A 26,688-nucleotide genomic window follows, 5' to 3' on the forward strand; every position below is an offset into this window, starting at 1 on the left:
GGAAAATTTTTAACCAGTGATAACCAGTGAATGACATGTGTCATCACTGATTTCGCTTTTAGTAGTATTATTAAGTTATTGATTGATTGATTATTGATTGATTAAATAAATAAAAAATGATTATCAAAATGAAAACAAAATACCTATGGGTGTATAATGTACCCGCGTGTATATAACAATCTCTCCGTTACTCCGTAAATGACAGTATGAAAATTGTACGAGTAACTTTCTTGAGAAATTTCCTTCGTGATTAAGGACAACAACGCGGACAGTGTCCATCACCCTCAAAATCTCTCATTTTCTCTCTCCTCCTCAAGCTCTCAACAATGGCGACCTCAACCTCGACCTCATCAGCAGCAACAACAAACCTTATGCTAGCAATCTACGAGAAGAAGACCAACTCCCTCGACCTCTACCGTCCTCTCCGCAACTACATCACCTTCCATTACTCCGAGCGCGAAGCCCAAAACCTAGACGACGATCTCGAAACCGTCAAACAACTCCGCTCCGACATCGAAAAATCCACCGATTCACCCCCTGCTAAGCGCGATACTCTGCTCAAATACTTCAAATGCCTTTGTTTGATGGAAACTAGGTTTCCCATTTCGTCTGATAAAGATCACATCAATTCTCTGCAATTCACATGGTTTGATGCTTTCAAGACAAAGAACAAATCGTCGCAGATTAATCTGCACCTCGAGAAGGCGGCCGTGTTGTTTAATTTGGGAGCTGTGTATAGTCAGATTGGGTTGTCTGTTGATCGGTCTACGGTGGAGGGGAGGAAGCAGGCGGTGCATAATTTCGTTACCGCGGCCGGGGTTTTCGCTTATTTGAGGGATAATGTGGCGGTGAAGGCGGCTGCTGGTGGGTCGGCGACTGTGGATGTTTCGGTTGAGTGTGCTGGGATGTTAGAGAGGTTGATGTTGGCTCAGGCTCAGGAATGTGTTTTTGAGACTAGTATTGCTAAAGGGAGTACTCCTGGTGCTTGTTCCAAGATCTCTCGTCAGGTAATTTGGGTTTTAAATCGAGTTTTCGTCGAGTTTTGTTGTGTTTGAGATGGGATTTTAGAGAATTTGATTAGGGTTTGATTGTGATTTGTGAATTTTTGTGATTGTTGATCATTTTTCCTAGATGAGTAAAGTTATGGGTTTGTTGTTCGAATTTGATGGAATTTATGAAACTAAGGAAGATAGATTCCATTCTATTAACATATATTGCAATAAGTTTTGGAGAGGTTGAAGAATAGATTGACATTCGGAGTAAATCGTCTTTTTCACCCTTTCTAAATGCAAGAAATTAGGCTTTTGGAGTTCCTTCTATTGTGATACTTGGCTGTGGAAATTAATCCTCATGGCAAATAAACTGAGAATGTATGCAGTTTCTTTTTTACAGTTGTGAATCTGTGAACTCAGTAAATTTTGCTGATTGTTTTGATATGATAGTCTTTAGTTTAACTATATAGGCTCACAATTACGGAGTTACCAGCGTAGATTTGGTTTCTTGCCAAGCATCCAATGATATTCAGCTTTATTTTTACTTGGAAAGAAGGATGGTAGCTTTTGCTTTTTAATTTGTTTGCTGAAGCTTCCCTTTCCTAATTGAGCAGGATGTGTTTAAAAATTTGTTAACCGCAGGTTGGAATATATTATGAAGAAGCTTTAGCTGCACTCAGTGTTCCTCCTCTTAACTATCATTTTGACAAGACTTGGATCGCTCATGTGCAGCTCAAGGCATCTCTTTTTTTTGCTGAGGCTTGCTACAGGTATAGTTTAGAGCTCCATGAGAAAGAGGAGATAGCTGAAGAAATTGCTAGGTTGAAGTCTGGGATTAGTGCTCTATCTGATGTGAAGCGATCAACTAAAGGAGCTCCTGCCCAGCTCCTGGATGCTGTTAGTAAGCTTGAGGCAAGTCTTAATCGCAATCTGGAGAGGGCAATGAAAGAGAATGATAGAGTGTACCTGCAAAGGGTACCACAAGCCAGTTCATTGGCTCCTCTACCTGCATTCTCATTGGTAAAACCCATGCCTTTGGATGAGATAGTGGATGCGAGCAAAGAGAAGATGTTTTTATCTCTCGTTCCAGACAGCAGTACAAAAGCTCTTTCCAAGTACACTGAGATGGTTGATGATGTTATTAGAACCCAAGCTGAGAAACTGCAGCAGGGGAGCGAGCTAGCTAGAGTGAGGCTTAAAGAAATGGACTTACCTGAATCTCTTCTTGCTTTAGAAGGGAATGTGAGCCTTCCAGAAAATCTCAGAGAAGATGTGGAAGCAGTGCAAATTAGTGGTGGTCCAGCTGGACTAGATGGTGAGTTACAACAACTTAGAGATCTGAGAAGGGTCAATCATGAATTATTGGTACAGACAGAGGAACTTTTACAGAAAGAAGCTCAAGAGGATTCTCAGTTTAGAAGCCAGTTTGGCACACGGTGGACAAGGCCTCAATCCAGTACACTTACAAAGAACCTGCTGGATAGGCTGAACAGATTTGCTGCTAACTTAAAGCAAGCTGGAGAAAGTGATGCTAGAATTGAGCGTTCTGTCAAAGACCATTCTGCCCTCATGTCCATACTTGATCGCCAACCTGTATGTTCCTGTATCTTGCTTAATAATGTCATTTTGGTTTATAGTATACCCTCTTGTTTTTTGTGTGTTGAAGCATATAAAATAGGCATATTTGTGAGGACCATTTACCTCTTATCATGGTTGTCTTTAGAGAGGTTCTGTTACTGTATACCCAAACTTGAAAAGTTTTTTTTTTTAAATCTGATCGACAAGTGGATTGGATCATATGATTCTTATATTCCCTTTTGAATATGAGGATTTTTTAGTATTGCAGGAGTTAGTTAAGTGTTCTGGGAAATTAAGCTACTTAGGTTTGGTTTGCTTATTGCATTAGCCTTTCCATAGTCTCTGTTATGGGCTGTCAGCTTATTGCCTTGCTTATGAAAGATCTTTATTGCTGATAGGATATATAAAGGAACAAGTGAGACTGCTGATATAATGTAAAACCTCATCATCTAGCATGACTAGCAATCACTGGAAAATTGTTCATTTTCTTGGTTTTGCATTTTTCCTATAAAGCTTTTCTAAATTCTTGCATTTAAGTATGTACTGTCATAGTGTCTGCTACTGGCAACTCTATGCATTGGTGTAATGTTTGTATCTTACACATGTACAAAGTATCTCTTTGCAATACTAAAATGACTCTTCAGCACCTTTTGGGACTTAATCATTCAGCTTTTTTTATGCGTAGTCTTGAGTTGTGCACTTGATATTTTTTATTTTTATTTATTTATTGCGCTTTGACCTGAGCCTTATGGTGCATTCTGTTCGTAGAGTTGTTGGTTGACCTTTTGATTGATTGTGTTAATGAGTCTGTTTGTAAACCTCCTTCACCATCCGGAAAAATCGAGGGAAAAAGTTTTTAACTTGCATATTCCTGTTAATTATATATACTAGCCCATTCATGGTTCATTCTGTTCTTTGTCAGATTGAGGCTGCACTTCCAACTCTTGCAAAGCCAATTATGTCTTTGGATGCTAATGAGGATGCAGTTGTTGGAGCTTTGAAGCAAAGTTTGGTAATATTTATTTTCTGTTCTTTGTTTTAACATAGTTGTTTACGCATATATGCGTATAATGCAAATGCAAGTAAATGAACTTGTCAATTATTCTCATTGTCTCCTTTGTGTCTCTACCTTTAATCACTTGTCCCCAATTACGGCTATTATTTTTTTTACTGATCCATATAGAATGATTATATATTAGATTAGTCCATGGTTTGCCATCTGCTGCGGGGGTTTTGTTGCCTTCTGCTGTAGGTTAGGACGACTGGGGCTCTCTCTTGATTCATCACACATGGCAAGGCTACAGTTTTGCCTATCTTCTATCAGAAGTCTTTTATATGTAACTCTTATTTGATTGGTAGTACACTCATTAGCATACAGTGGTACTACCATTAGAATGCCTATCCTACTTAGTAAATCACTCCTTTAACTACTCTGATTCAAGTTTGGCTGTCTACGCTCTAACTCACGATGGAATGGCTTCAAAGGATTCGTCATAAAAGTTTAAGTCTGGTGTCCATGGCTTAATTATGATAGGCCTTAATTTAAATAAGTCTGCCTAAGAGATACGCCTAGGCGCAATTTGCGAGGTGCAAAGACCTACAAAATGTGCGAACCTATTCCCTTTTTTCTAGGATGCTGCTTGAGCCTTTCACCTTATGTTGTTAGGCGTCAATAGCTAATGTGTAACACAATTATTTGTGTAAGAAAATACACCACTTGACTTTGCAACGATTAGATTTTCTTCAATACTACATATCCCCCAATTCCATTTCAAGAACCCTAGTTATTGATCACATGGCCCTTTCAACTTTCCCAATGTCTTTTTTTAGGCTTATAACAGAAAAATTAATTTAATTTATAAATACAAATAAAGTGCGCCTCACCTACAAAAAGGTGCACGCCTTCGACTCTGGCCTTGCGCCTAGGCTCCAAGGACTTTGCGCCGTGGTGCGCTTTGCACCCTTTAAAACTAAGTGATAGGTTTGTTAAAAAGCAATTATGGCCATCAGATATTATCTCATTTCTATCATCAATGCTTTGAATTCTGGAATCATAAGAAGGTATGAACCATCATGTAAGTCGTAAGAATACAACAAGTTGTGCCACATGATTTCAGTTGCTAGCAATATGCAAGTACCTCCTAACAGCAGCAATAGTAGGGGTATGCTCAACAACATATAGCATCATAGATGCCATCCATTTCACTGTCAGATAATTAAGTTCATTTATTCTGAAGTCACGCTACTCTCTTCCCCTCTTTCATAACTGGAGCCACAAAATCTAATGAAATACCCTTGAGGCCTTGACCAGTAATTTGGATCCTAAAAATATATCAGCTCAAGGATCATGTGGTAAAGCAATCTCTGATATATCCCTCGTGCCCTCATTGCTAAGAATTAAAAGCCTATTGGCAGCCGAGTGTTAGAAGGTTGAGGAATGTTACTAGTGATAACCTATTCTGCTTGATGTCCTTGCAATAACCCAGTCTGCTTGATGTACAATTTGTGAGCTTGATGATCAACGATGTCTATATCTTTAAAAGGAGATGATGCTTGTAGCTAATGTTATCTTCGAAGTAAAGTAAAAACGGTGAATTACATTTATATATGTAAGTAACTAAATTTACGGAAGAGCTATGTGAATTGTGTTTCAATGGTTTATTAATAAAATAGTTTGGGAGGAAAGGAAGGTCATTAGGGGATGATGAAAAAACCAGCTCTATAACATCAGGGGATCTTTACGCATTACACCATGGAGGCATGGTACCAGGACCTACCCTATACTTCTTCCATAATAGTCATCCTAATCCCATCCTTCTACCCCCACCATGGTTTGCAACTAGTCTTCCTTTCTTATGCACACCCCCACTTCTTTCTCAATAGTTTTTCCATCCCCATTGTCCAACCCAGAAACTTGCTCCACCTCTTATCGCCTTTCATTATCCCCTTGATGACCAATAACATGACAACCAAATGCAAACAATATCACCCACTCACTCTCTTATAAACCAACAATAATAACAAAAGAAGAAGAATTAAATGACTAACACCTGACAGCAGGAAGTGGTTATAGTTGAATGTGAAACTACCATAAATCCAAAGACTATTACTAGAATATCTGCCATTTCCAAATTTGTTAATGAAACGGAAAATGTAGATCTGAGTGATTGCGATCTAGTGAAATACCAATTTCAATCAAAATTGATCAGGCTGCAATCACCATAAAATTTCGCTTAAATGTGATGCCATGTTGGTTAAAAATGGCTGTTCGAGATTTCTGATCTGGAATTTTCAGTCTATTTCAATTACCATAGACTTGAATTTAGTCCTTCCTGTTCACTCTAGGAATGTGGTTGTGCAATGCTGGGATATTGGGGTTTGAAAGAGAGAAGGTAATCTGAGAAGGTATTCGTTAGTGTTCTTAGCAGTATTACCTTATCTGCGGTGCACTTTAATACATGGAGCACAATTAACTACCCAATTATGTTAAGTTTGAGAAAAATTGTTCCGTCATACCAGTATGCGTGTTCCAATATGCATGTGTTCTCAATAGACAATTCTCTGGGGGATCCAGAGTATTAGGTAATACTGGTTGTTATTCAATGGCCGTGGATACACGTAAGAAGATGAGGAAGGTTGGAGGATAGTTGTGGAGGCATAGAGGCTATGCTGGAGGGAGGGGAAAGGGAGAGGGCTTCTGGTTGTGAAAAATAGGGAGAGGGAAAAAAGAAAGAAGGTTTCCCTTTTCTTTACCCTTCTTTTCTATAAATCACAACTCAAACACTGTACAAGGAATTTATTATGTTCCTCGTGTTAGCCAAAAAATAATTGTGGCTTTAGCTTTCTTGATTTCTTTTCCTTTCCCGTACATAAATAAAATGATACTTTAGTATTGTAGACTGTGGAGGCGATGATTTCCATGAGGACAAGAGATAAATAAAATGCATGAATTATTAATATCCTATTATCCTTGTTTCTACTTTCTGCTAAGAAATTTTAAATTTCTCTCCCTGTCTTTTACTTCTGTCTATATCCCTCTGATCTCAAGTGTAGAGGCCTATTTGCTATCAAGGAAGTAAGTTTGAATGATCAGCATTGTAAATTGTATACTGTATGTTGTTTCAATCTGATATTTCTTACATCAAATGCTTATATCAGTTCAAACTAAATTCAAATTTGAATTTGATTTTGTGCAGAGGCAAAAAACTAGTTTTCTTGTTCATTATCATTATACCTTACCTTCTTGTTTGTGCAGAGGCAACTGGAGACTCTCGGAGCTGAACGGGCAGGCCTTGAAGATATGCTTAAAGAAATGAAAAGAAAGGTGTGCATGATTGTGTCAGGCTTTTAAATCTTTAATGTTGGCATTTTTCCCCAGTGGCTCCAATGTGAATAATTTTTAACAGAATTGATTTTGATGATTTTTTTTGTGGGGTTCTTGGGCTACGAAACATAATCCTCTTTTTCCTCTTCTTGGATATATTCATTTGCTGCTATTTTGTTTCCTTTGCCTTTTCTTTTTTCAGTTTTTCTTGTGAAACTTTTTAAGGATTTAAATTTTGTTGATGCTTAATGATTCAAATTGTTTTAGTCATATATATTGTTTATAATAATGATTCAGATTAGAAATAGCATAGGGGCTCCTACTAACTAGGCGTCAACCACCCTCTGAACGAATTATATGTTTGACTAATAATTGTTAGCTGCCTTTATTCTTTCTGAAACATTACCCTTTGTTACTTGGTGGAGGGATTCCAAAGAGTATGGATCACGTGTTTATTGAAAATAAGGGGTAAAATATCAGTAGAGTTCCCTTTTGGGTCATCGTAGCAGGAGCTCATATAGCATGACACGTCTTATGTTATGTAGTGTTCTGTTGTCATATTCTACTGCCTACTTTGGTTGACATACATGCCATTTGTTTCAGGATGACATACTGCCAAAGCTGATGACATCCACTGGATCTTATGAGGACCTTTTTAAAAAGGAAATTGCAAAATATGATCACATCTGCGAAGAGATTTCTAGAAATATCCAGGCACAAGGGCAGCTATTGATGCAAATCCAGGTCATCAATCTTTTTGTTATAATATTTAACTTAATTTTAGTTTGTTATTTTGTTAAAGTAAACTAGCATAGTGCCCGTGCGATGCACGGTTTACAAATCAACATATTAATTATAATTTTACTTGATGATTAATAATGGACTCACCAATATTAACAAATTAAACATTCATCATTGTGTATACGCACAAATAAAGACTCACAATAGTGATCAATGGATAAATTAGGAAATGACAATGTAAATACTACGTTCCCGTATATACAAACATTCATCATTGTAGTAATATTTTACGATCCCATAAAAAATAAATTAAAATTTTAAGTTATTCTCATTTCTAATTTATTTTTAATTTTTCCAAATTGTGGGTTTTAATCCAGTGGAAGAGTCAAACTAATAATAAACATCATGATAAAATATTTTTTCCCTTATGAATAAAGGCTTTATGTAGGTTTTACTTACAGCAAAAAATTAAATTTTGAAACTAAGTCTAATTTTTTATTAGCGGCAACTAAGAGATTTTTTATATCCCATAAATAATACCTCCTTGTTACAACTTGCAAGGAGCGGGGGTAATATTAAAAAACAAATATGTTGAACATTAGTATGATTCATATAAATTTTAGAATATGTTCACTCAAGTACAACCCTAGTACATGCTACTCATCATGTCTTTTTTTTTTTTCAATAAAATTTCTATTTTTAGACCCCGCATGATACCCGTTTTGCATTGCTTCGGAAATGACAATGAACATACACACACACATATATATATATATATATATATATATATATACACACACAAATATAGACTCACATAATGACCAAGGGATTAAGAAATGACAATGCTAATAATATTTTACATTCCCGTCAAATATAAAATAAAATTTTACGTTATTCTTGTTTCTAATTTACTTTCAATTTTTCCTAATTGTAGGTTTTAGTCTAGTGGAAGAGTCAAATTAGTTATAAACACCCTAATAAAACATTTTTTTCCTATGATAAACGTTCTATATAGGTTTTACTAGTACACAAAAATTTAAGTTTGACTTTTAAAAACTAATACTAACTCCGTTTTTTGTTAGTTGCAACTAAGAAATATTTTTATATCCCATAAATTATACCTCTTTGTTGCAAGTAATAAGAAGCAGGGATAGTATTTTTTAAAAAATATGTTGAACATTAGTATGTTCATATAAATTTTAGAATAGGTTCAGTAAAGTACAACCCTAGTACATGGTACTCATCATGTCTATTTGTTCAAAAAAATATCATTTTAGACTCCGGATAATACCTGTGCATTAGCCCCGAAACAACCCTAAAATAAACTAAAAAGACGAATATAATGAAATAGAGTTATTATCAATTAAAAGGTAAAAGTGAAAAAGGTAAAAGATTGCAGAACGTGAATAAGTGTAATATAATTAAGAAAAAGATTACATGTAATGGCAAAGTTGATGACAAATATTATTATTCCAAAATTAATTATATATACTATGAAAAAAGATACTCTGTATTATAGTTATAATAAAATTATGTATATAGGTTATATTTGAATCAATCATTTCAAAAAATTGTTAAACCTATTAGCATAAATTCATTAAATATAAGTTGCCATAAATTAACTTATTTCCAAATAGTTTAGAGTCTATCAAATTTTATTAACAAAATTCTGAATCAAAATGATTTATACAATAAATTTTAACCAAAATTATTGTTCTAAGGTTTCTTTAAATTATTTTTTTACCATTATAAGACAAGCAAATCATAGAGTGACATGTGTCAGCCTCACATTGATTTGCTTGTCTTTTAGTATAATATATTGATTGATTTCTTTTTGGCAACAAATAATAATTTCTAAAGTCTCTTTAGCAAACTTCTCGAAACACTTGCAATAGAGTACTATTGATTATATATACTTCCTCCGTTTCATATTAGCTAACACATTTGATTTAGGCACGTTTTCCCACGCATACTTTTAAATGTAAATATTTTCAATTACATATTAGTAAAAGTTATAAAAATGTGATATATTGAAAATAGACATTAAGACGAATCTAACAAGGCCCCCACATGATTGTCTTTTCTTAACACTAAATCATAAAACAAAGTCAAAGTAAGTTATGTAAATAGTGTATAAAGTCAAAATGTGTCAACTAAAAGGAAACAGAGGAATTAGTAAATTTTGGTTTGTGCTTTAATGGGGACTCTGTGGTGATCTGGCTGGAAAGGAAGATTTAAAATATCTGCTGTTAGGCTTACTGTTTGGTTTTGCTTTGGACGTCGTCTCGTGTCTCAAGAGCTTTGATAGGCATTCGGTGTCTGATTCTGATCAGACCTTTTGGTGTGGCTGTCGTGGTTATTCAGGAATTATTGATTTCAATTTATAATTTTCATGAATAAAAAAATTGTCTTGGATAATCTGGACTTTTACATTTCAAATTTCTTAATTGGAAATTCAGATCAAGAAAGTGTCAACTCTTTGTGGCACTGCTTTTGAAATGATAAATCTGCAATTTGTTAACTGTTACTGTAATCACTGATGTGACCTGACTGCTTATTGTTACCTGTAAGCTACGACTCATTAGGATAATTGGTTCTTTTCTTGTTACAGTAACAGATATTTTTAATTTTCGAAGCCTCTATCTTTATACCATATCATTGTGTGTTTCTGTAACAGGAAAAATTATGTGCATCTATCTCACTTATAACTGTTCTCTAGAACACTACTGTCAAAAATGTTCATCCTTACGAGTTATTACTTGCCGTTTGGTAATGTAGTTGAAACATTGCGTTTCTAGAAAGTGATTTTTTGGTGTCTTGTTTATTTAGCTTGTCATTAGGCAATTTCTAGGCTTTTCAGGATTTGTACTATAATTGTATTGTGTGATTTGCTCCCTTATTGCTTGGCTTTCTTGTTTCAGGCACAGAATGATCAGTTTTCTGCTATCTTTAATCTTGAAGACTTCAAGGGTAAATTTATTTTTGTCAGAGTTTGCATTTATGTTTGTTGCTCAAGTTCTTAACATTGCTTAATCATATCTGAAATCTCTATCAAGAAATTATTATGTGTCCCCTCTTCTTCTTCTTCTTCTTCTTCTTCTTCTTTTTTTTTTTTTTTTTTTTTTTTTTTTTTTTTTTTTTCTCTCTCTCTCTCTCTCTCTCAGTTAAGTTAACAAAGACTAGATCTATGAATATTTATTGTATTTGTTGCTTAATTTCTTCTAACAATATCAGAGCTTAATGCAATAAATAATGGGAGTAGTTTTTGTCTAACTATAAGTTAAAATCCGAGTACAGTGATGCATAGTTATATTTAGTGTCAATAGTCAGGCTATTTGATTCTATCTGGACCATATACATTCCATAATTTTGTAATAGACTAGCTTAAGGAGGGGTAATATGGTATTCTAGTACTAGGTTAGTAGTCTTTAGTTTTAGTATAAATCGAAAGAAAGGGGAAAAGAAAAGATAGGCAGAATTTTGTATTGGAAAACCTAGAGAGTTATGGCCTCAAGCTATTTTGAGAGTGATAGTCTAAAGCTATTAACCCTATCATTTTGTAACCCTTCCACCATTATCAATCAATTTTATAGCTTCCATCTTTATTAATTTGCTAGTTAAAATCAGAAGTTCCAAGTCCAAAAACCAGCCTATTACAACTTGCAATCTTGCATTGCTGTTATATTGGTTTTGCTGTGTGACTGATCTGAATCATCACAAATTTACTGTACATTCTTTTATCTTCATGGAGATAATAGTTTATATATGTATGCAACTGCAAGTTTAAGGAAGTAGTTGCTACCCTGCCTTTGATATTCTATTTTGGTCCACACGAAGCATTTAAAATTTTTGTGAAGGTGCTGACTTTTGTACTCAACTTTAGTAATACCTATGCTATATCAATTTGCTGATTTCTTATTGTGATTTTTATTTGTTTTGTACCTGTCATTTAACCTTTTCATTTGACGCCAAAGACTAGAGATTAAGTAGAAGGATTTTATTGGTCTCGAATTGTTATTTTGTTATGGATGGAGTTGTAGGGTTGGTTGCATTTGGGTCGTAGTTGAAAGCTGCTTGCATTTTCATCTACCACTTGTTGGTGACGTTAAAGTAGTTTGTCTGTGTAGAGATGCAATATTAGATGTGGTTCTTTTGATGGGATTCTTGCTGCTCTTTTATTTTCTGTATTCTGCAACTGGTGAGCTTGTTCAGTCATCTGGCAGGCAACTTCTCTACTGGATACAAACCATATCAATGGGCATTCTAGGATTTTCGTGCTGAACAAGCCCAATGGTCTCATCACAAATTTATCATCCCTGCTGCATATATCATCCTAATCATATAGAAATTTGAGTTTAACAAACTTTCCTTCGTCTTATTAGGATGGAGTCTTTTTTTCTCAATTTTAAGGTGGAGCTGTCCTTGTTTTTATCTCCCAGATCACCATCTTAGCCTTAGCTTGCATCCTTAAATTTTTTTTTTCAGTTTCACTGAACTTCAAGTACAAATACAAGCTGTACAAATACAGCTTGCAAAACCTTCATTTTCTGCTGCTTATCTTTTATTTTCATCAATTCATTTTGTCCCTTTAGATTCTCTAATCAAGGCTTTATATTTATTATTTTTAATTGGTTTGATATATATTTTTTTTCCAAAAGGTCAGAGGGAAGTTCATATACAAGCCTTTGAAGTTGGGTCAAAGTGTTGTAAGAGTTAGGCTTCAGTCTTAAATGCCCCCTTTTCTCTCCTCCAAAAAGAACCCTTACTCTCTTGCTAAAAAGGACAAAGAATGAAGTCCTGGATGCTGTATTTTCATGAGATGATATTATTTTCCCATAAGCCATGGTCCTATTTGTTTAAATACTTCAAATTTATGCCTGATGGGAAATTACTTGAAAACATGTGAGGCTGGACATCAAGATTCATGCAGATCTTTCCTTCCCTACTGTTTAAGCTGCATTCTAAAGTACAACCGCTAATAATTTGCTTGTTTTTCAGAAGTTTTTGGCTGTGGAAGGTTTGAGTTTGTATTGGAAAAGAAAATCTGCTTAGAAGAGTGGATAAATCTGACATAATTTTCTCAATTTACCACTCTAGGTTTTATTTGTCATGAGGCTCGTCAATGACTATTAATGAGAAACTATTTCTTCTCTAATTAACTTGTAATGAAAAGTATAAAAAATCACCATTTATCACGGCATTTTTCGAGTAAGTGATCCAAGGATGAGCTATCTTTCATTCTTTCTTTTAGCTATGTAGGACTTGCAATTATTATTCTATTCTGTGTGCTAACCAAGTACAGATTCCATGCTAAAAAGCAATATCCTAGAAAGATATGAGGCAGGGAATCAGGATAGTCATACTCGTTTAATTTTTTACCATGTGATCGACTTCGAGTAATAATAAACTAACATTGGTAATAGCGCCTTGAGTCAATAATGTAAGTTCGCTTGAGAAATGGAGAGGGAAGATTCTAGAATTGGAGTGGATTTAGGAGACTTCATGCAATTCATCTGTGTTTAGAGTCTCAAAGGACAAAGGGAAGGCATGAAGTCTCTTGACTTCATACCTTTTCTTTTCATTTCCTTGGTTTTGTTCTTTAAACCTATATATACTTGTTTCCTTTTCTTAAGAGTGTGCTGGGGGGACGGGTGGGACAATGCATTGTTTTTTTTATTCTTTATTCCTCCCAACTTTAAGTGGCGGGCTTTTACAGCTCCTTTAATTTTGTGGTTTAGGTATCATAATACATTAATACATGCATCATGCCTTTACTTTCCATCATCCTTTTTTTAATAGTTTATGTTACGAAATTACAGCTTCTCGTGAGAAGTGCTTTAAGCAGATTGAAGCTGCCATAGTAAAGTACCGAGAAATCAAGGATAACATAAATGAGGGACTCAAGTTCTATGTAACGCTTCAGGTCTGTCTATCTGGATATCTTCAATATTACTTCAAATCTCGAGATTATACAATTTGCAAAGCAACTTCTTTCTGTACTGGTTATTCTGTGACCAAACTGACCATAATGATTAATAATTTCCAATAGACTATTTGATACTGCTAAATCAGTTGTGATTGATGTAGTAAACTAGTAATTATGTGGTGTTTCCTTGAAACAGGATGCAATTACGAATGTAAAGCAACAGTGTAGTGATTTTGTGATGACCAGAAATATCCAGTGCCGTGAAATGATAGAAGATGTGCAGAGACAAATATCAGGCCTCAGCTTCCAGGATAGGAACTCGGGTAATCAAAGCTACCCGTCAGTTGGCCAAGCCCATCAGCCTCCAAGAACAATGTCTCCACAGCAAACAGAAAATGTAGCTCCTAGGGCACAGCCACCTCCCTCCTATTATCACCCATCTCCGCAACAAGCAGATGCTGGAAATGTTTCCCAAGCTTCTAGACCTCAAGCACCTCCTCCTTATTATCAGCCACCACAGAGTTCCTCAATGCCTGGATATGCTCCTCCTTATGGTTCCACACAAGGCCCCTCTCAGCAACCTCATCCACCTCCGTACCATGCTCCATCTTCAAGTGGCTCTCCATACCCACCTCAACAAGGGCAACAACCACACCAGCAGCCTCCAACCAGTTATGAATACGGGCAGCCTGCTTATCCAGGATGGCGAGGTCCATATTATAATGCACATGGCCAACAGCCATCATCTTACCCTCGACCACCATACACTGCTCCAAGTCCCTACCCTCCTCATCAAAGTGGATACTACAGGCCACAATGATGTCTGCATTGTGATGCCATGGTTTTGCTTTTGTTTTACTGTTTTCGTCCATGTCAGGGACTGCCATATGTCAATATTATATTGTAATCACTTATTGAAGAATCCCACTAAATGTATGCCTTGTATTTGAGAACTTGCCCCTTCATGTATAGGCTCTTAATTCTTTCCAGGGTGTGCCAAGTGCTAATAATCATTTGTAAAATTTATAGCAACATCTTTGATGGTAGATATTTGTTTGAAAGCAGTGTATAATACCGCAAAGTTTTGATTCAATGATTTTTTTTACTCAAAATTTTTTAGCTTATGCATATAGCCACATATGCCTATTATAGAAGAGTACACCTGCAAGAAGTCTGAAATGGGTAACACTTAATTTGAATTAAAAATTTGCTCCATGATCATGTCAAAATGTTGTGCTTATTTTTATATTGCTCATTTAAAATGAAAATTGAGCATTAAAAATTCTAATCAAGTTAATAGAGATTCTTACTTATTTAGTGTTCGGAAATGAAATGAGCAAGAGAGAATTATTTGCATTTAGGAACTATATGCGTTTGCTTGTTTAGAAGACATACTAATCAATGGTCCTGCCAATGTTGTTTAGAATTATTGGACATGAGAGTCCACACCTGGCAAGGGGCTATACTTTCTCCTTTTTTAGTGGGTGAAATGTTTTACCCAGCTCTTATTCCAATTACTTTGCAAAATTCATTTCCCTTTAAAAAATAAAAAAAAATATAATTTTTAATTCAGGTATTGGACATGAGAGTCCATACCTGGTAAGGAGCTTTACTTTCTCATGTTGTGAGTATGTTAAAAAAATGGAATAGAGGGAGTATTATAAGATAAATGTAGCCCTTATGATTGCAATTAACTAATAACGTATCTATTTTTTTGACAGAACTTGTATCATAAGTTGATATTAATTTTAGGAGTGCATGACAAGAACATGAGTCGACTTGTGTAGTTAATGTCGGATAACTAGGTTAGTTACGTGCGATACTTCCATTTCGTAATATTCGCAACACTTTAATTTTCCACTATTCACATGCTTACTTTGACTATGTGTTTTACTAATATATAAGAAACATATGTTGCTATGTTAGTTATTTTAGGATTAGTCTTTAGGTACAATTTATAAATTACAAACATTAATGGTCAAAGTTCTGCATTGACATATGTGTGAATCAAAGTGTTGCGATTATTATGAAAGAGAAGAATTATAAATTATTTTCGTTCGTGTATTCCGTAATGTAAACAGAAGAATTATAAATTATTGCTATGCCAGTTGTTAATTCTAAGCGAGTGATTAACATTCAGAATGTTAAAAAATGAAAAAAAAAAAAATTGAAATTATAGTTCATCTAAACATCTTTTGTTTAAAACGATTTTTTTTTTTAAAACAAACCTTGTACTCTTGGAAAGTACGTTTTCTAGCCAAGAGTCCAAGACCAGAGCAAAGCAGGAAAGCCAAGTCGTGAAAGTCCAACTCAAAGAGCTTCGCATCAATCGCAACAATGAACTCCATTACCCAAAACCCATCAACTCAAATCGATGATGCTCAAGAAGATCCACTTCTTAAAGCTTCAATGGCGACTCTTAATCTTTACAAAATTAGGGACACTTTTTACCCCAAAAACCCAGATGACAAAATTTCCAAATTGCAGCAGGATTCTCAGAATTGTCTCAACTTGCTTGATTCTATACCACCTGGTATTTTTTTTTTTTAATTTAATTCTTGCAGTAATTTGTGATTTTACTTGGGTTTTAGTTCAATCTAATGAATTCATTCTAATTGATTACATTTTGACGTTTGCGATTAGTAGTTGTGTATGAATTTATGATTTAGCAACTTTCGATACAATGATGTTTCTTGTTTGGTTTATAATTTCTTTTAATATAAATTTTGATCCAAAACATGATCTAGCAGAGTTTAATAGTTTTATGTTAGTGGCAGTGGAAGTTTATGAATTTTAACACTCTTGATACTGATAGGGAGAGATAGTTAGATTTGTAAATATGTTCATGTTATGTTATGTTGTGTTATGTATATAGTAGGTAAATGAATTTTTATTTGATGATGGATTGACTTATTGCGCATTTGTGATTTAGGTGATGAGGGAATTGCTGATGAGCAATTTTCCCTAATTGACAAGATTGACAATGCGCCATGTACAATTGCCAGCTTATTGACAATGTTTGAATACATTCATAAACACTGTTTACGACCCTCGATTAAGGGTCTATGGCTGCTATCTTGTAACTGGAAAAGTTGTTTGACTTCTTGAAATTCATGTGGCTGGTTTGCAAAATAGTTTTGTTTGGTTTCACTGGGAATATGTTTGGTTTTCTAAAGATGATTGGAAATTGTGGTGGATTTTCTTTACAGAAGTTTTGAACCATCAATCTGTTGTTCAGATGAACTATAATGCCTAATTTTAGAATCACGGGTAATAGATCTTATACATTTCACAACCCAAATTTGGTAGGGCCAGCCTCCTCTGGGCTTGGTGCAAGTTATGTTCTTGATTGGAAAGGAATGAAAAGGAAGAGGAATGGAATAAGAGATTATTGTCTTTTGTTTAATAGGTAGAAATTTAGAGGGATCTTTTTGTTTGGTTAGACAATAGTTTTTGCCATCATGATTCTTTTTGGATCGTAAGGGATGGAGGAGAAAGATTTATGTTGATGACTACACGGAATAATCAAATTTGGTTCATGTTAGCCGACCCCACTTTTGGGATTAAGGCTTTGATTGATTGATTGATTGATTGATTGATTCTTTTTGCCAAATTTCATTGATTTAAAGAGAGCATTTTTTTTTTTCTTAATAAGAAAACAACAATTGCCTTTCTTTTTTTTTTTTTTTTTTTGGGAAATCCTATATTCCTATGTATTGAGTAGAACCAATATGATAAGTTGGTAGTGTGGGATAATTTATGGGCATGATTCATCCTATTATGTATAGAAGTGATTGAGAGGGGAGGGGGTTAAGGGATACGGATTAATATTTTCGAATTCGGGCCAAATGTTAGCTCTAAGTAGTTATTTGCTGTGAATCTGTGATATTATGTCCAGATTGGCCAGTGACACCGGTTTGTTGCATGGCTTACATGGCAAATAATTAGCAGCAGAGTGATAAGTTAACTTATTGACATTATGATTGCAGTTGCAATGCTTGTTCCTTTGTTCGTCATTAATGAAGTGTTGGAAGTAAAACCCTAGTTTTGTTGGGTGAAGGTATTTCAAGTTTATCCCTTATTTTATAGTTTTAGCTTTTAGGCAAGTGAACATAATCAACTTAAGTAACCCCTCTATTTTAAACCCTTAAATTGTAGAGTTTATTTTTGAGTGAAGTTAGTTAAAACTTTAAGCTCTAAGCATTGGAAAATGCATCAATCGATTTTTAATTTAATTTAATTTTGTAATTCTTTGCTTACAACTTGTTAGTTGTTACTATCAAACAAACAAGCTCTTAGGGGAAAACTCTTCTTTAGAGGACTATCCTTTAACTCTATGTTCTTGTCATCCTTGGATTTCTAGATTTTCATAATCTCTTTTCCTTTCTTCCATTCTCTTCTTTTGGTAGTAATGATGTCGCTAAGCTAAGATGTATACACAAGAAGATTTCTGTATTTTTTTTTTAAAATTCAGGGCTGCCTTACATAAAATTTTCCTTATTACAATGGGACTAAGGCTTTGCTGTAGTTGTTGTATTACAATTTTCAATTCTGGATGTTCGTTTCCTACTACCCTACTTTTTAGGAACAAAGTATCTATGCTTGCACCTTTCAGTATACTTGAACAGTCTTGAAGAATAAACATTTATCCTGTGTTAAAATTACATAATTAGAATAGTCAAGGTCATGCACCAAGCTGAAATGGGATAAATAAAAAGATGTGATGAAATATTGGAAGTAGTATCAGCGGGATTCCTTACAATCCGAATTATTCACATATATATTCACGAAGTAGTTTGTTTTGACTTGATATGCTGATAAGAATTGTTAGTTCTATTATTGCTGTTAATTACTGCACACAAGGTTGGTTATGTCATACTTTATGTAAGAAAACCCTATTATTCTTCTGCAGAGTTCAGGAAATCTGCGATTCAGCGTGCAACTTATGAACACTTGAAAGGAAAAGTATTGGATGTTTTTCCAGACTACAGGAAGGAGGCTGAAGATCATCTTTCAAAAGCAGTAGGTTACTATTATATACAGTTGGTCCAAAGTGTTTTTTTTTTTTTTTTTTTTTTTTTTTTTTTTTTTTTTCTTTTTTTTCTTTTTTCATGTCTAACGTTTATTGTCTCTCCAGGTTAAGTTGAACCCATCTCTCACAGATGCCTGGCTATCCCTAGGGAACTGCTTTTGGAAGAAAGGAGAATTAGTATCAGCCAAAAACTGTTTTGATCGTGCATTAAGTAAGGTAATATCTGCAATCACTTTGCTGAGCTGCTTCTAAATTGATGACTTGCTCTAGTTGTTTATTGTTCACATGAACTGTACAGGGTCCAGACAAAAATGTATTATGTCAGTTGTCGATGCTGGAAAGGAAAATGGCTCAAGGTTCATGTTGATTCATCCATTCTTTTATAAATTTGCTTATGTATCATATATTTCAAGTTTAATGTGCTTTTGATGATCTTTTGAATGTGTAGCTCTTTAGTTGCAGCATTAGCTATGTAAATAGATATATCGATTCCATTAAATTACAAAGGTTTGCTCTGGATCCATAACACTTGAAAGTGGGTAAACTAAGAATTTCTTTTAGGAAAAAATATACTTGCTAGGCTTAGGCCTAGGCAGGGTTACCTAATACGTAGCACACTCTAATATGCGGACCAAAATTCGCAATACGCTATCGTTTTATGTTTGAGGTTTTTTGTTAAGGGGCCATAAACTCATAATACGATATGAATAATACACCCTGATAAATAAAAAGGTTTTTTTTTTTTAAAAAAAAAAAAAATTGGAAGAATTGGTATAAAAGATAAATCGGGAGTTCATGAAGGTGAGGGGAGTATTAGGTAACCTGCAAAAGAAAAAACTGAAACAGGATAGTAAAAGAAGGAATTCCCTCCCCCTCCTTCAAAAGCCACTATGGTGTTTGGTTGGAGTAATGGAGACAAACAAACCCCATCCTTGTTGATCTATTCTTACTCTCCAACACCCCTCCTCATTAAATTCTAATAACCATAATACGACACATAAACTAATATAGGAGTATTAATACTCAAAAGTATTGAGTGTTAGGTAACCTGTGCCTAGGCATGGGAAAATAAATCAATATATAAATGAAAGATACCATATTGTAAGCAATTCCTCCAAAACTATGGTTATGTTCGGTTCAACTTATTTAAGTTGATACCAATTTATTTCGGTATTAATCAGATTAGATCAGATCTTATCTTTTCTTTTTACCGGCGTTTGTTTATCGTTGAATATCCTTTATTTTCTTAATTTTAAAAATTATGAAAATTACATATGTGAAAACTTCAATCAAATGATAACTCATTTGATGAATTTTTATCTTACAGATTAGTGTACAAAACTACAAATTATGCTAAAGTTTGGTCAAATCAGTAAATCAAATTAGACCCGATCAGACCAGATCAGAAAAATTAAGATAAGATCATGTGAACTGAACATAGTGTATATCTTTTGCTAAATGGTGGGATACTAATTTTTACTCACAAATGCTATAAGTCCATCCAAATGGCTGAGCAATGTCCATTAGCAACCCCCTTTTGAAAGATAGTGTCATTGTAGTAAAGTCCAACCACGACAAAGCAAATGAAATAGCAATTGCAACGTACACTGTATATCTAGCCTTGACAGTTGCATTATTTTCCTACTGAGTGTTATTCCTTCTTTCCCCTTCCTTTTGCCCCATTTTGAGATTGCTGCTTTCTTAATTTTTGGAGGGTGATGGGAGACAAATTGGTGGGACCAAGTGCAATGAATGTGAGAGTATGTGGTGGTCCCTCATAGTCATTTATAATACAAAGAAACTCAAAGGGACAAACCAAAAAGGAAGCTAGGCAAACAAAAGGAGGTGGAGGGAGTACAAAGCTATGAGCTGTATGCTGACAAAGTGGCCTGAAACACTGTCAGGCCAGCACCCAGGATTATGGAACACTGGTCACAACTGAAGCACAAAAAAATTGAAAAGACAATGTTATCTCTGGGACTAGAGTCCCAGTATATGTTTACCATGGAAAGAATTACATTTTCATAAGTGTATTGTAAATAACCCAGGCAACAGAGCATCTAGTCTTCTGCAGGCTGTGCCAACAAGAGGGGGTATCAGGTGCAGCTGATCTTTCCGACAAATTATTCAGCATAGATTGCCGATTATAAAAGCTAGCTAAAAAACGAATGTGGTTCACATCGTATATCAATAGTCCATGCTTATCATTTTTCTCTACCTGTATCTCATTGTACCAGCTGAAGAGCTCTGTGGTTGCTATGTTACTAGCAGGATCAGATCATGTATTATGTTTATTGAATGTATGGTTACATTATTGCAGATAGTGACAACAAAGCAGAACTTGTTGATGAGAGTATCCGGCATGCTAAGGAAGCTATAGCATTGGACGTGGCTGATGGAAATTCCTGGTGTAAGACTTTGAAGGCCCTCTGTTGAATTGTATGCTTGATATGATTGCCTGCTTTTCTTCTAATTGCATTGGGATTGCTAGCTATGTACTTTTCCCTTGATATGTTCACCTGTAAACTTTTCTTGGGTTTCTTGTTCGTTTCATGTTATATATTTCAGAAATCCTGGTTCAATTGGACGCTGTGTGTTTATGAATAGGGTTGTAGGATCTGGTCACTTAGTATACTGTATCTTTTTTTTTAAAGCTTCTACCTTCATAGTGAAGCTTTTTGTAACTCCTGTCTTTGGTGTGCCAGATAACCTTGGGAATGCATGTCTTACAAGCTTTTTTGCATCGGGAGCCTGGGATCATTCAAAACTTTGTCAATCGTTAAAAGCATACCAAAACGCCGTAAGTATATGGTTAGCAACAGCCTTTTTTACATTAATTTTATCTTTATCTTAATTTCATATGGGCTAATAAGATGTCACTTTCATCAGAAAGTTTTGCAGATTCATAAAAACTTAATTGGATACCAGTTTTTCATTGCTTGTGTTCCGTATAATGTGACCAATATATGATTATTTACTTGTAAGATGTAATGAGGTCTCTTCGTCAATGAGAACATAAGGCTGGAGTGAGGCTGAAGACAGCATAACTGCAGAAACCTCTTAACTATAAATAACTAGCTTTATAATTTTAACATAATGGTAAGACTGTTTGCTGTAAATTAAAAAAATATCTGATATGAAAAATGCTTGTACCTTGTACTCACAGAAAAAATTAAAGAAATCCTCTGATACCCTCTCAGCATATATTGTGGAAATGCTTAATTCCATCTTTCATGTCCGTGACATACCAAGAATATGCAAATATTTATGTTAATTTGTTGAAAGCTGGCATGGAAAACAGTGAATGTTCCTTTGGTGTTTGGAATCTGATCTAGCCATGGAAGATCTTAAGTTCCTGGTCTTTTTAGTGTCTTATGTTCGCTTTGTGGTCATGGGTACAGGAGAAAGATGAAATGATGAAGGGCAATCCTGATCTGTATTACAATTGTGCCACAGTAAGCTCATTTTCTCATTTATTTCCATTTTTTATCGGGTTTGTTTGAAGCTTATTATCCACAAGCAGAAAAAATTTAAACTTTAGGCTTAATATATTCAGACCTCAATCACTATGCCAAGACCTCATTGCCTACTCATTCCCTTATTGTTTTCTTGCCTACTGGCTTCCTTACAGATATGTAAACTTCTTGATTGTTTGTCCTAAATCTTTTAGTTAACAAAGTATGACAAATTACAAGAGTATGATTGGTAGACAATAATTTTTATAATTGGGGGTTGGGTTCTAATGCAAGGGAGTGTTGGATGATGTGTCTTTGCTTCTTGATGAAGTTAATTATTATTGAGTGGATTTGTTAGATTTTCGTTGTGGAATTCACAAATCGATTAGGCAGTGGGTTATTTGTATAGGCCTTATTTAAGGGGAGATGATTATAAAAATCCTTGTCTTGCTTGTGGATCCATTGAGAAAGTATTGGGCTATCAGCTGGGAAGGGGAGTGGGCGATCCACTGACTTGTTTCCGGTTACTACCCCCTCCCCCCCAAAAAAAAAAGAAATAAAAAAATAAAAAAGAAAAAGGAAGACACCTAGGAGGCTATCGCGTGCTTAATATTGGTGCTTACACACTCTTGGAGTCTTAGTTATCAATTATTCAATATAGAGATTTTTACATACATATCTGATCTAGACTTGAGACCATTTTGAACTCTTGCCTTTGTTCAGATATTATCATTTCTGCCATAATATATACAAAGTGTTAACTAACGTATGTCTAATTACTGTTTCTAGCTGATGTTTGTCTATTTCTATGGCAATAATATGAGAAGCTTTCTGCGTTCCAACCATGAGTTCTTTCTATTTCCACCCATTCTAGTAGTCCTTGCCTTCTGAGTACTATAATTTAAAATACAATTAGCATAAGCTTATGGCATCCTGAAGTAGAAAATTGACCATAGTTGGCTTGAATCTGAAAAGGCAGTCCTAAACAACATACACTGAGAAACAAAGACATGCATTTGTGAGAGCTGAGGTTGAGTTGTTTGTATACGGCTTAGTTTGTTTAATGTATCGTGGTTGATGTGCTTGTGACTATTTTTCTGTATTGGAGCAAGGTAAATCATTGCTGATTGAGTGCAGCAGGATAAATTACTCTAATCCTGCGTTGCTAGTTTGAGCAAGGTTTATAGTTTGCTGATTTGAGAGCAGCATAATTAAGTGCTTGCATTCCAGGCCACTTCTCATTTTTACCTCAATAGATCTAATTTTTATTGCATTAGGTGATCGACTTGACTTCAAGAATACTGAAAAGTGATTCTTTCAGGTGCACAAGTATCTCGAGAACTATGACAAGGCACTAAATGGATTTGAAGCAGCTTGTAAAATTGACCCTGCTCTAAATGCTTCTGGAGAGATTCAGAAAATGGTCGGTCTCCTTGACAAATTGGAGAGCTTACTAAAGGTTATAATATTTCCTCACAAGTCTCAAATAATTAGAATAAATGCTATATACATCTGAATCATTTATAACTCTCCAGGAGAGGATTTATACTGGATGGTAGTTGCTAAAAGTAACAATTTGGGTGATGAAACTTTGAGGACTATCCTTCTATTCTTATCTTGAGTTGCAATTTACTTATGGTAGAGATCTTAGGACCTATATGATAAGAGATGGTAAGAGTAGAATATGAACTGTTGAGAGATAGAGATCTTAGATTCTTGATGCATTTGATTTAACAGCCTTGATGAGTATTGATCATTAGATAACATTTTTCCTGACAGGGACATATCAAAGCTAAGCGTCTTGCTTCTCTTGTGTCCTCTCTAGTTCCTGTTGAAGGTAAGCCCTCTGCCTTATATAGAAAATCTATGTTTCTTTTTCCTCTATTTTTCAGGGTTATATATTTAAATAAGGACTTAACAGCTTGCCATTTTGATCCAGCGAATCTGTCATACCAAAAGGCCACGATAGATCTTCTGTTTGAAGGTCTGAACAAGTCAACAGCAGTTACTGGCAAAGTGCTTTTCTATGTTAAGCACGATAATGTTGCACCACTGTGAGTCTTCTTCTCAAGAATGAACTTTTTTTTCATATATTACTAAATGAAATAACCTGTCCTCTTTCCTGCCACGATGAGATTATAAAATGTTCCATTCTGATGTTCATTAGCTGACAAGTAGCACTGCACATTGGGTTAATCAATGAATAACCGGTTCTTCTCTTATGTTCAATTTCTCTGTGTGGGTAAAAGGGTGGGTGGTTGTTCCTGGCATGTGTTCATAACTTCTTATCCGTTTGTTTGTCACTGGTTAGTGTTGTGCATGCTTTAAATGTTGTGAAGCAATAATGCCTTTGCTTAATCCAGTATAAAGGGTGTTAGGAAGTTGCCTTTCCCCACATTTTCTATGGCTTACCATGCAAATAATAAATCATGCAAGCTTGCTACTTGCTAGATTTCAGGTGATTTGGGGTAAAGAGGGAATTCGAGAGTGCAGATGTTTGCTGTTGGTCTTTTCTAGACAACCCTCTGCTTTGGAGCCTTGTTCATGTTTGAAATCTGTGTAATGCTAGTGCTTTGATTGACGAGTCTTGTATCTAATTTCAATGTATGATTGATTCTGCAGATATTATGTAGCATGTGATTCGAATCAGATGTGTTTTGTCCTTTCAGTGTATGGGATACAGGACAATGTGGTAAGATGCCGCGTTTTCAGCAGCCTCTACTTTCATGCGTTTATATATTCCCTAACTAATTTGAAGATCACACTAAAGAATTTATATTACTTGATTTGCTACAGAAAAAAAATTCTCTCTATAATTTCAAGGGGAAAAATTCTGGATAATTATTCGAATTTTAAGCTGCTCCCTGCTATTACACTATAAAAGATACAAAGTGCTTGCTGGACAGTCATTTACATGAATGTGATTGATTGTCATATTTCATCTACTTATATGTCAAGTAAAACAAAGTAGATCTCATTTCATGAATACTGCTCCGAATATCAATCACATTTGTAAACCCTACATAGTTGTTTCTTCAGTACAGTTCAACCAAATTTGTGTACTATTGCAGGCGAGATTTATTCAAAGTAGTGGAAAATTCACATATAACTTAGATAAGACTTAGGGTATTTGTGAATAACATGTATTTCCGTGTGGTGAACAGATCAGGGAGGGAGATCAGATAACGTTGCTGGAACCTTGGTACAAGAATGTCAATTTTTCTTGGAAAGGAAAAGTATGCTGCAATTCTTAATTTACTAGTGCCTTCAGATCAACTTCTTGTTTTGTCTTTGCATATGATGTTTTCTTTCATGCCCATCCCGGCTCTCTCTCTCTCTCTCTTTTTTCTTACTTGTTCATAATCATTTCAGCATTACTCGTTTAAGTCTATTCGTGCTGATTTCAAAGAGCAAGTGATGGTGAACGGTAAAGCACTGTCAGCAAATCAAGCAATAAGCACATCATTCTATGCACAGCATAAGCCCACTTAACCTCACCAGGTGGTTGCGATTTTGAGTATATATCTGCAACTACATGAGAAGGGGTGCATTTTAGCTCTCTTAGTGACTTGTAATTTTGTACATTGTGTAAACTAGCCAAAATCATTTATTATAATCCAAATATAGGTTTACTCCACCGTTTCCCTGTGGTTATTGTTTTCATTTTATGTGTTCATATTCTAATTGGACATTTGTATAAAGTTTTGATGTGCTTTGTGTGATAAAGTGAAGACATATGAATGAATAGATGAAATATGACAATTAATTAATTGATGCTTAAACATAGCTAAATTCATAGCTAAATTACAAAAATATGTTGGTTTAACAAATACTCCGTACTACGTATCCCTACATGCCTTTCTTCATAAAAATGCTAAACTGCTAACTTTAGAAGGGATTAACAACTAGCATGTACGAGTATATTCTATTCCAAAAAAAAAAAAAAAAAAAAAAAAAGGAACAAACTACTGTAGCATGTATATTATATGACTTTCAAAAAAATAAACGGACTTGAATTAAAAGTTTTATAATCCTCTTTTAAAGAGTTACAGTATATGAAGAATTAGATAGGTAGATCGTATATAATTCTCTCTGTCCCTAAATTTTTGCCCAACTGCTAAAAAATGGGTTAAAATTTTAAAACTTTGACCATTAATTGTATTAATGTAAAAGAGATAATATAATCACGTGTAACTTGTTATATTCGTCTCATTGTGTATTATTAACATCAAGTTTTTGTAATTTTTATGCGTATGAAAAATAAAGATATATTCATTTTAAAACATATTTTGGAAACCGTAAAAAATAAAATAGGACCAAAAAATAGGGATAGAGGGAGTACATAGGGAATTGTTTCTCCGTTCTTTTTTAATTGACATGTTTCATTCGTCACGCTTCGCAATGCAAATCTTTCACCATTAATAACTTTAATTCTCCATTATTACTCCCTCTGTTTCTAAAAGAATGACTCTTTTGGCCAAATTTTAGTCTCAAAATATTCATCTCATTTTTTCATTAAATACCCTCCTATTTGCAATACGAGTAGTATTTGTGCAAAATTACCTTCCCCATGTAAATTTTCTTTTTCCATGTAATTCTATTACTTTTTCTCTCTACTTTTTTTTTTTTTTGCAAACCCC

General features: G+C 34.7%; 2 protein-coding genes across 3 annotated transcripts; both read left to right on the forward strand.

Annotated features, from left to right (window-relative positions):
* Window positions 1-220: 220 nt before the first annotated feature.
* Window positions 221-14,654, forward strand: LOC145562342 (vacuolar-sorting protein BRO1-like). 2 transcript variants are annotated; one of them, XM_081622586.1, is made up of 8 exons: window positions 221-1,007; window positions 1,635-2,585; window positions 3,493-3,582; window positions 6,826-6,894; window positions 7,498-7,638; window positions 10,557-10,605; window positions 13,455-13,558; window positions 13,758-14,654. In XM_081622586.1, exons 1-8 carry the CDS (start codon window positions 327-329, stop codon window positions 14,379-14,381), a joined length of 2,709 nt encoding a protein of 902 aa, XP_081478712.1. In that variant the 5' UTR covers window positions 221-326; the 3' UTR covers window positions 14,382-14,654. The 2 variants fall into 2 exon arrangements, with proteins under 2 accessions (XP_081478712.1, XP_081478713.1); XM_081622587.1 differs by having other exon boundaries at window positions 1,725-2,585.
* Window positions 14,655-15,788: 1,134 nt separating this feature from the next.
* On the forward strand, window positions 15,789-25,834 carry LOC145563767 (uncharacterized). Its single transcript, XM_081624191.1, has 13 exons — window positions 15,789-16,094; window positions 18,474-18,583; window positions 18,699-18,809; window positions 18,892-18,949; window positions 20,914-21,003; window positions 21,299-21,393; window positions 21,995-22,048; window positions 23,370-23,507; window positions 23,828-23,885; window positions 23,988-24,102; window positions 24,671-24,740; window positions 25,213-25,284; window positions 25,421-25,834. Exons 1-13 carry the CDS (start codon window positions 15,899-15,901, stop codon window positions 25,538-25,540), a joined length of 1,287 nt encoding a protein of 428 aa, XP_081480317.1. The 5' UTR covers window positions 15,789-15,898; the 3' UTR covers window positions 25,541-25,834.
* Window positions 25,835-26,688: the final 854 nt, after the last annotated feature.

This window comes from Chenopodium album, chromosome 10 (assembly GCF_948465745.1).
Source record: "Chenopodium album chromosome 10, dcCheAlbu1.1, whole genome shotgun sequence".
Classification (NCBI taxonomy): Eukaryota; Viridiplantae; Streptophyta; class Magnoliopsida; order Caryophyllales; family Amaranthaceae; genus Chenopodium; species Chenopodium album.

Coding starts and splice junctions, on each gene's coding strand:
- LOC145562342 (XM_081622586.1), top strand. CDS start 327: ATGGCGACCTCAACCTCGACCTCATCAGCAGCAACAACAAACCTTATG. Junction 1,008..1,634: donor GTTCCAAGATCTCTCGTCAG/GTAATTTGGGTT, acceptor TGTTAACCGCAG/GTTGGAATATATTATGAAGA. Junction 3,583..6,825: donor GAGCTTTGAAGCAAAGTTTG/GTAATATTTATT, acceptor TTGTTTGTGCAG/AGGCAACTGGAGACTCTCGG.
- LOC145563767 (XM_081624191.1), top strand. CDS start 15,899: ATGAACTCCATTACCCAAAACCCATCAACTCAAATCGATGATGCTCAA. Junction 18,584..18,698: donor AAGATCATCTTTCAAAAGCA/GTAGGTTACTAT, acceptor TTGTCTCTCCAG/GTTAAGTTGAACCCATCTCT. Junction 22,049..23,369: donor TGTATTACAATTGTGCCACA/GTAAGCTCATTT, acceptor TGATTCTTTCAG/GTGCACAAGTATCTCGAGAA.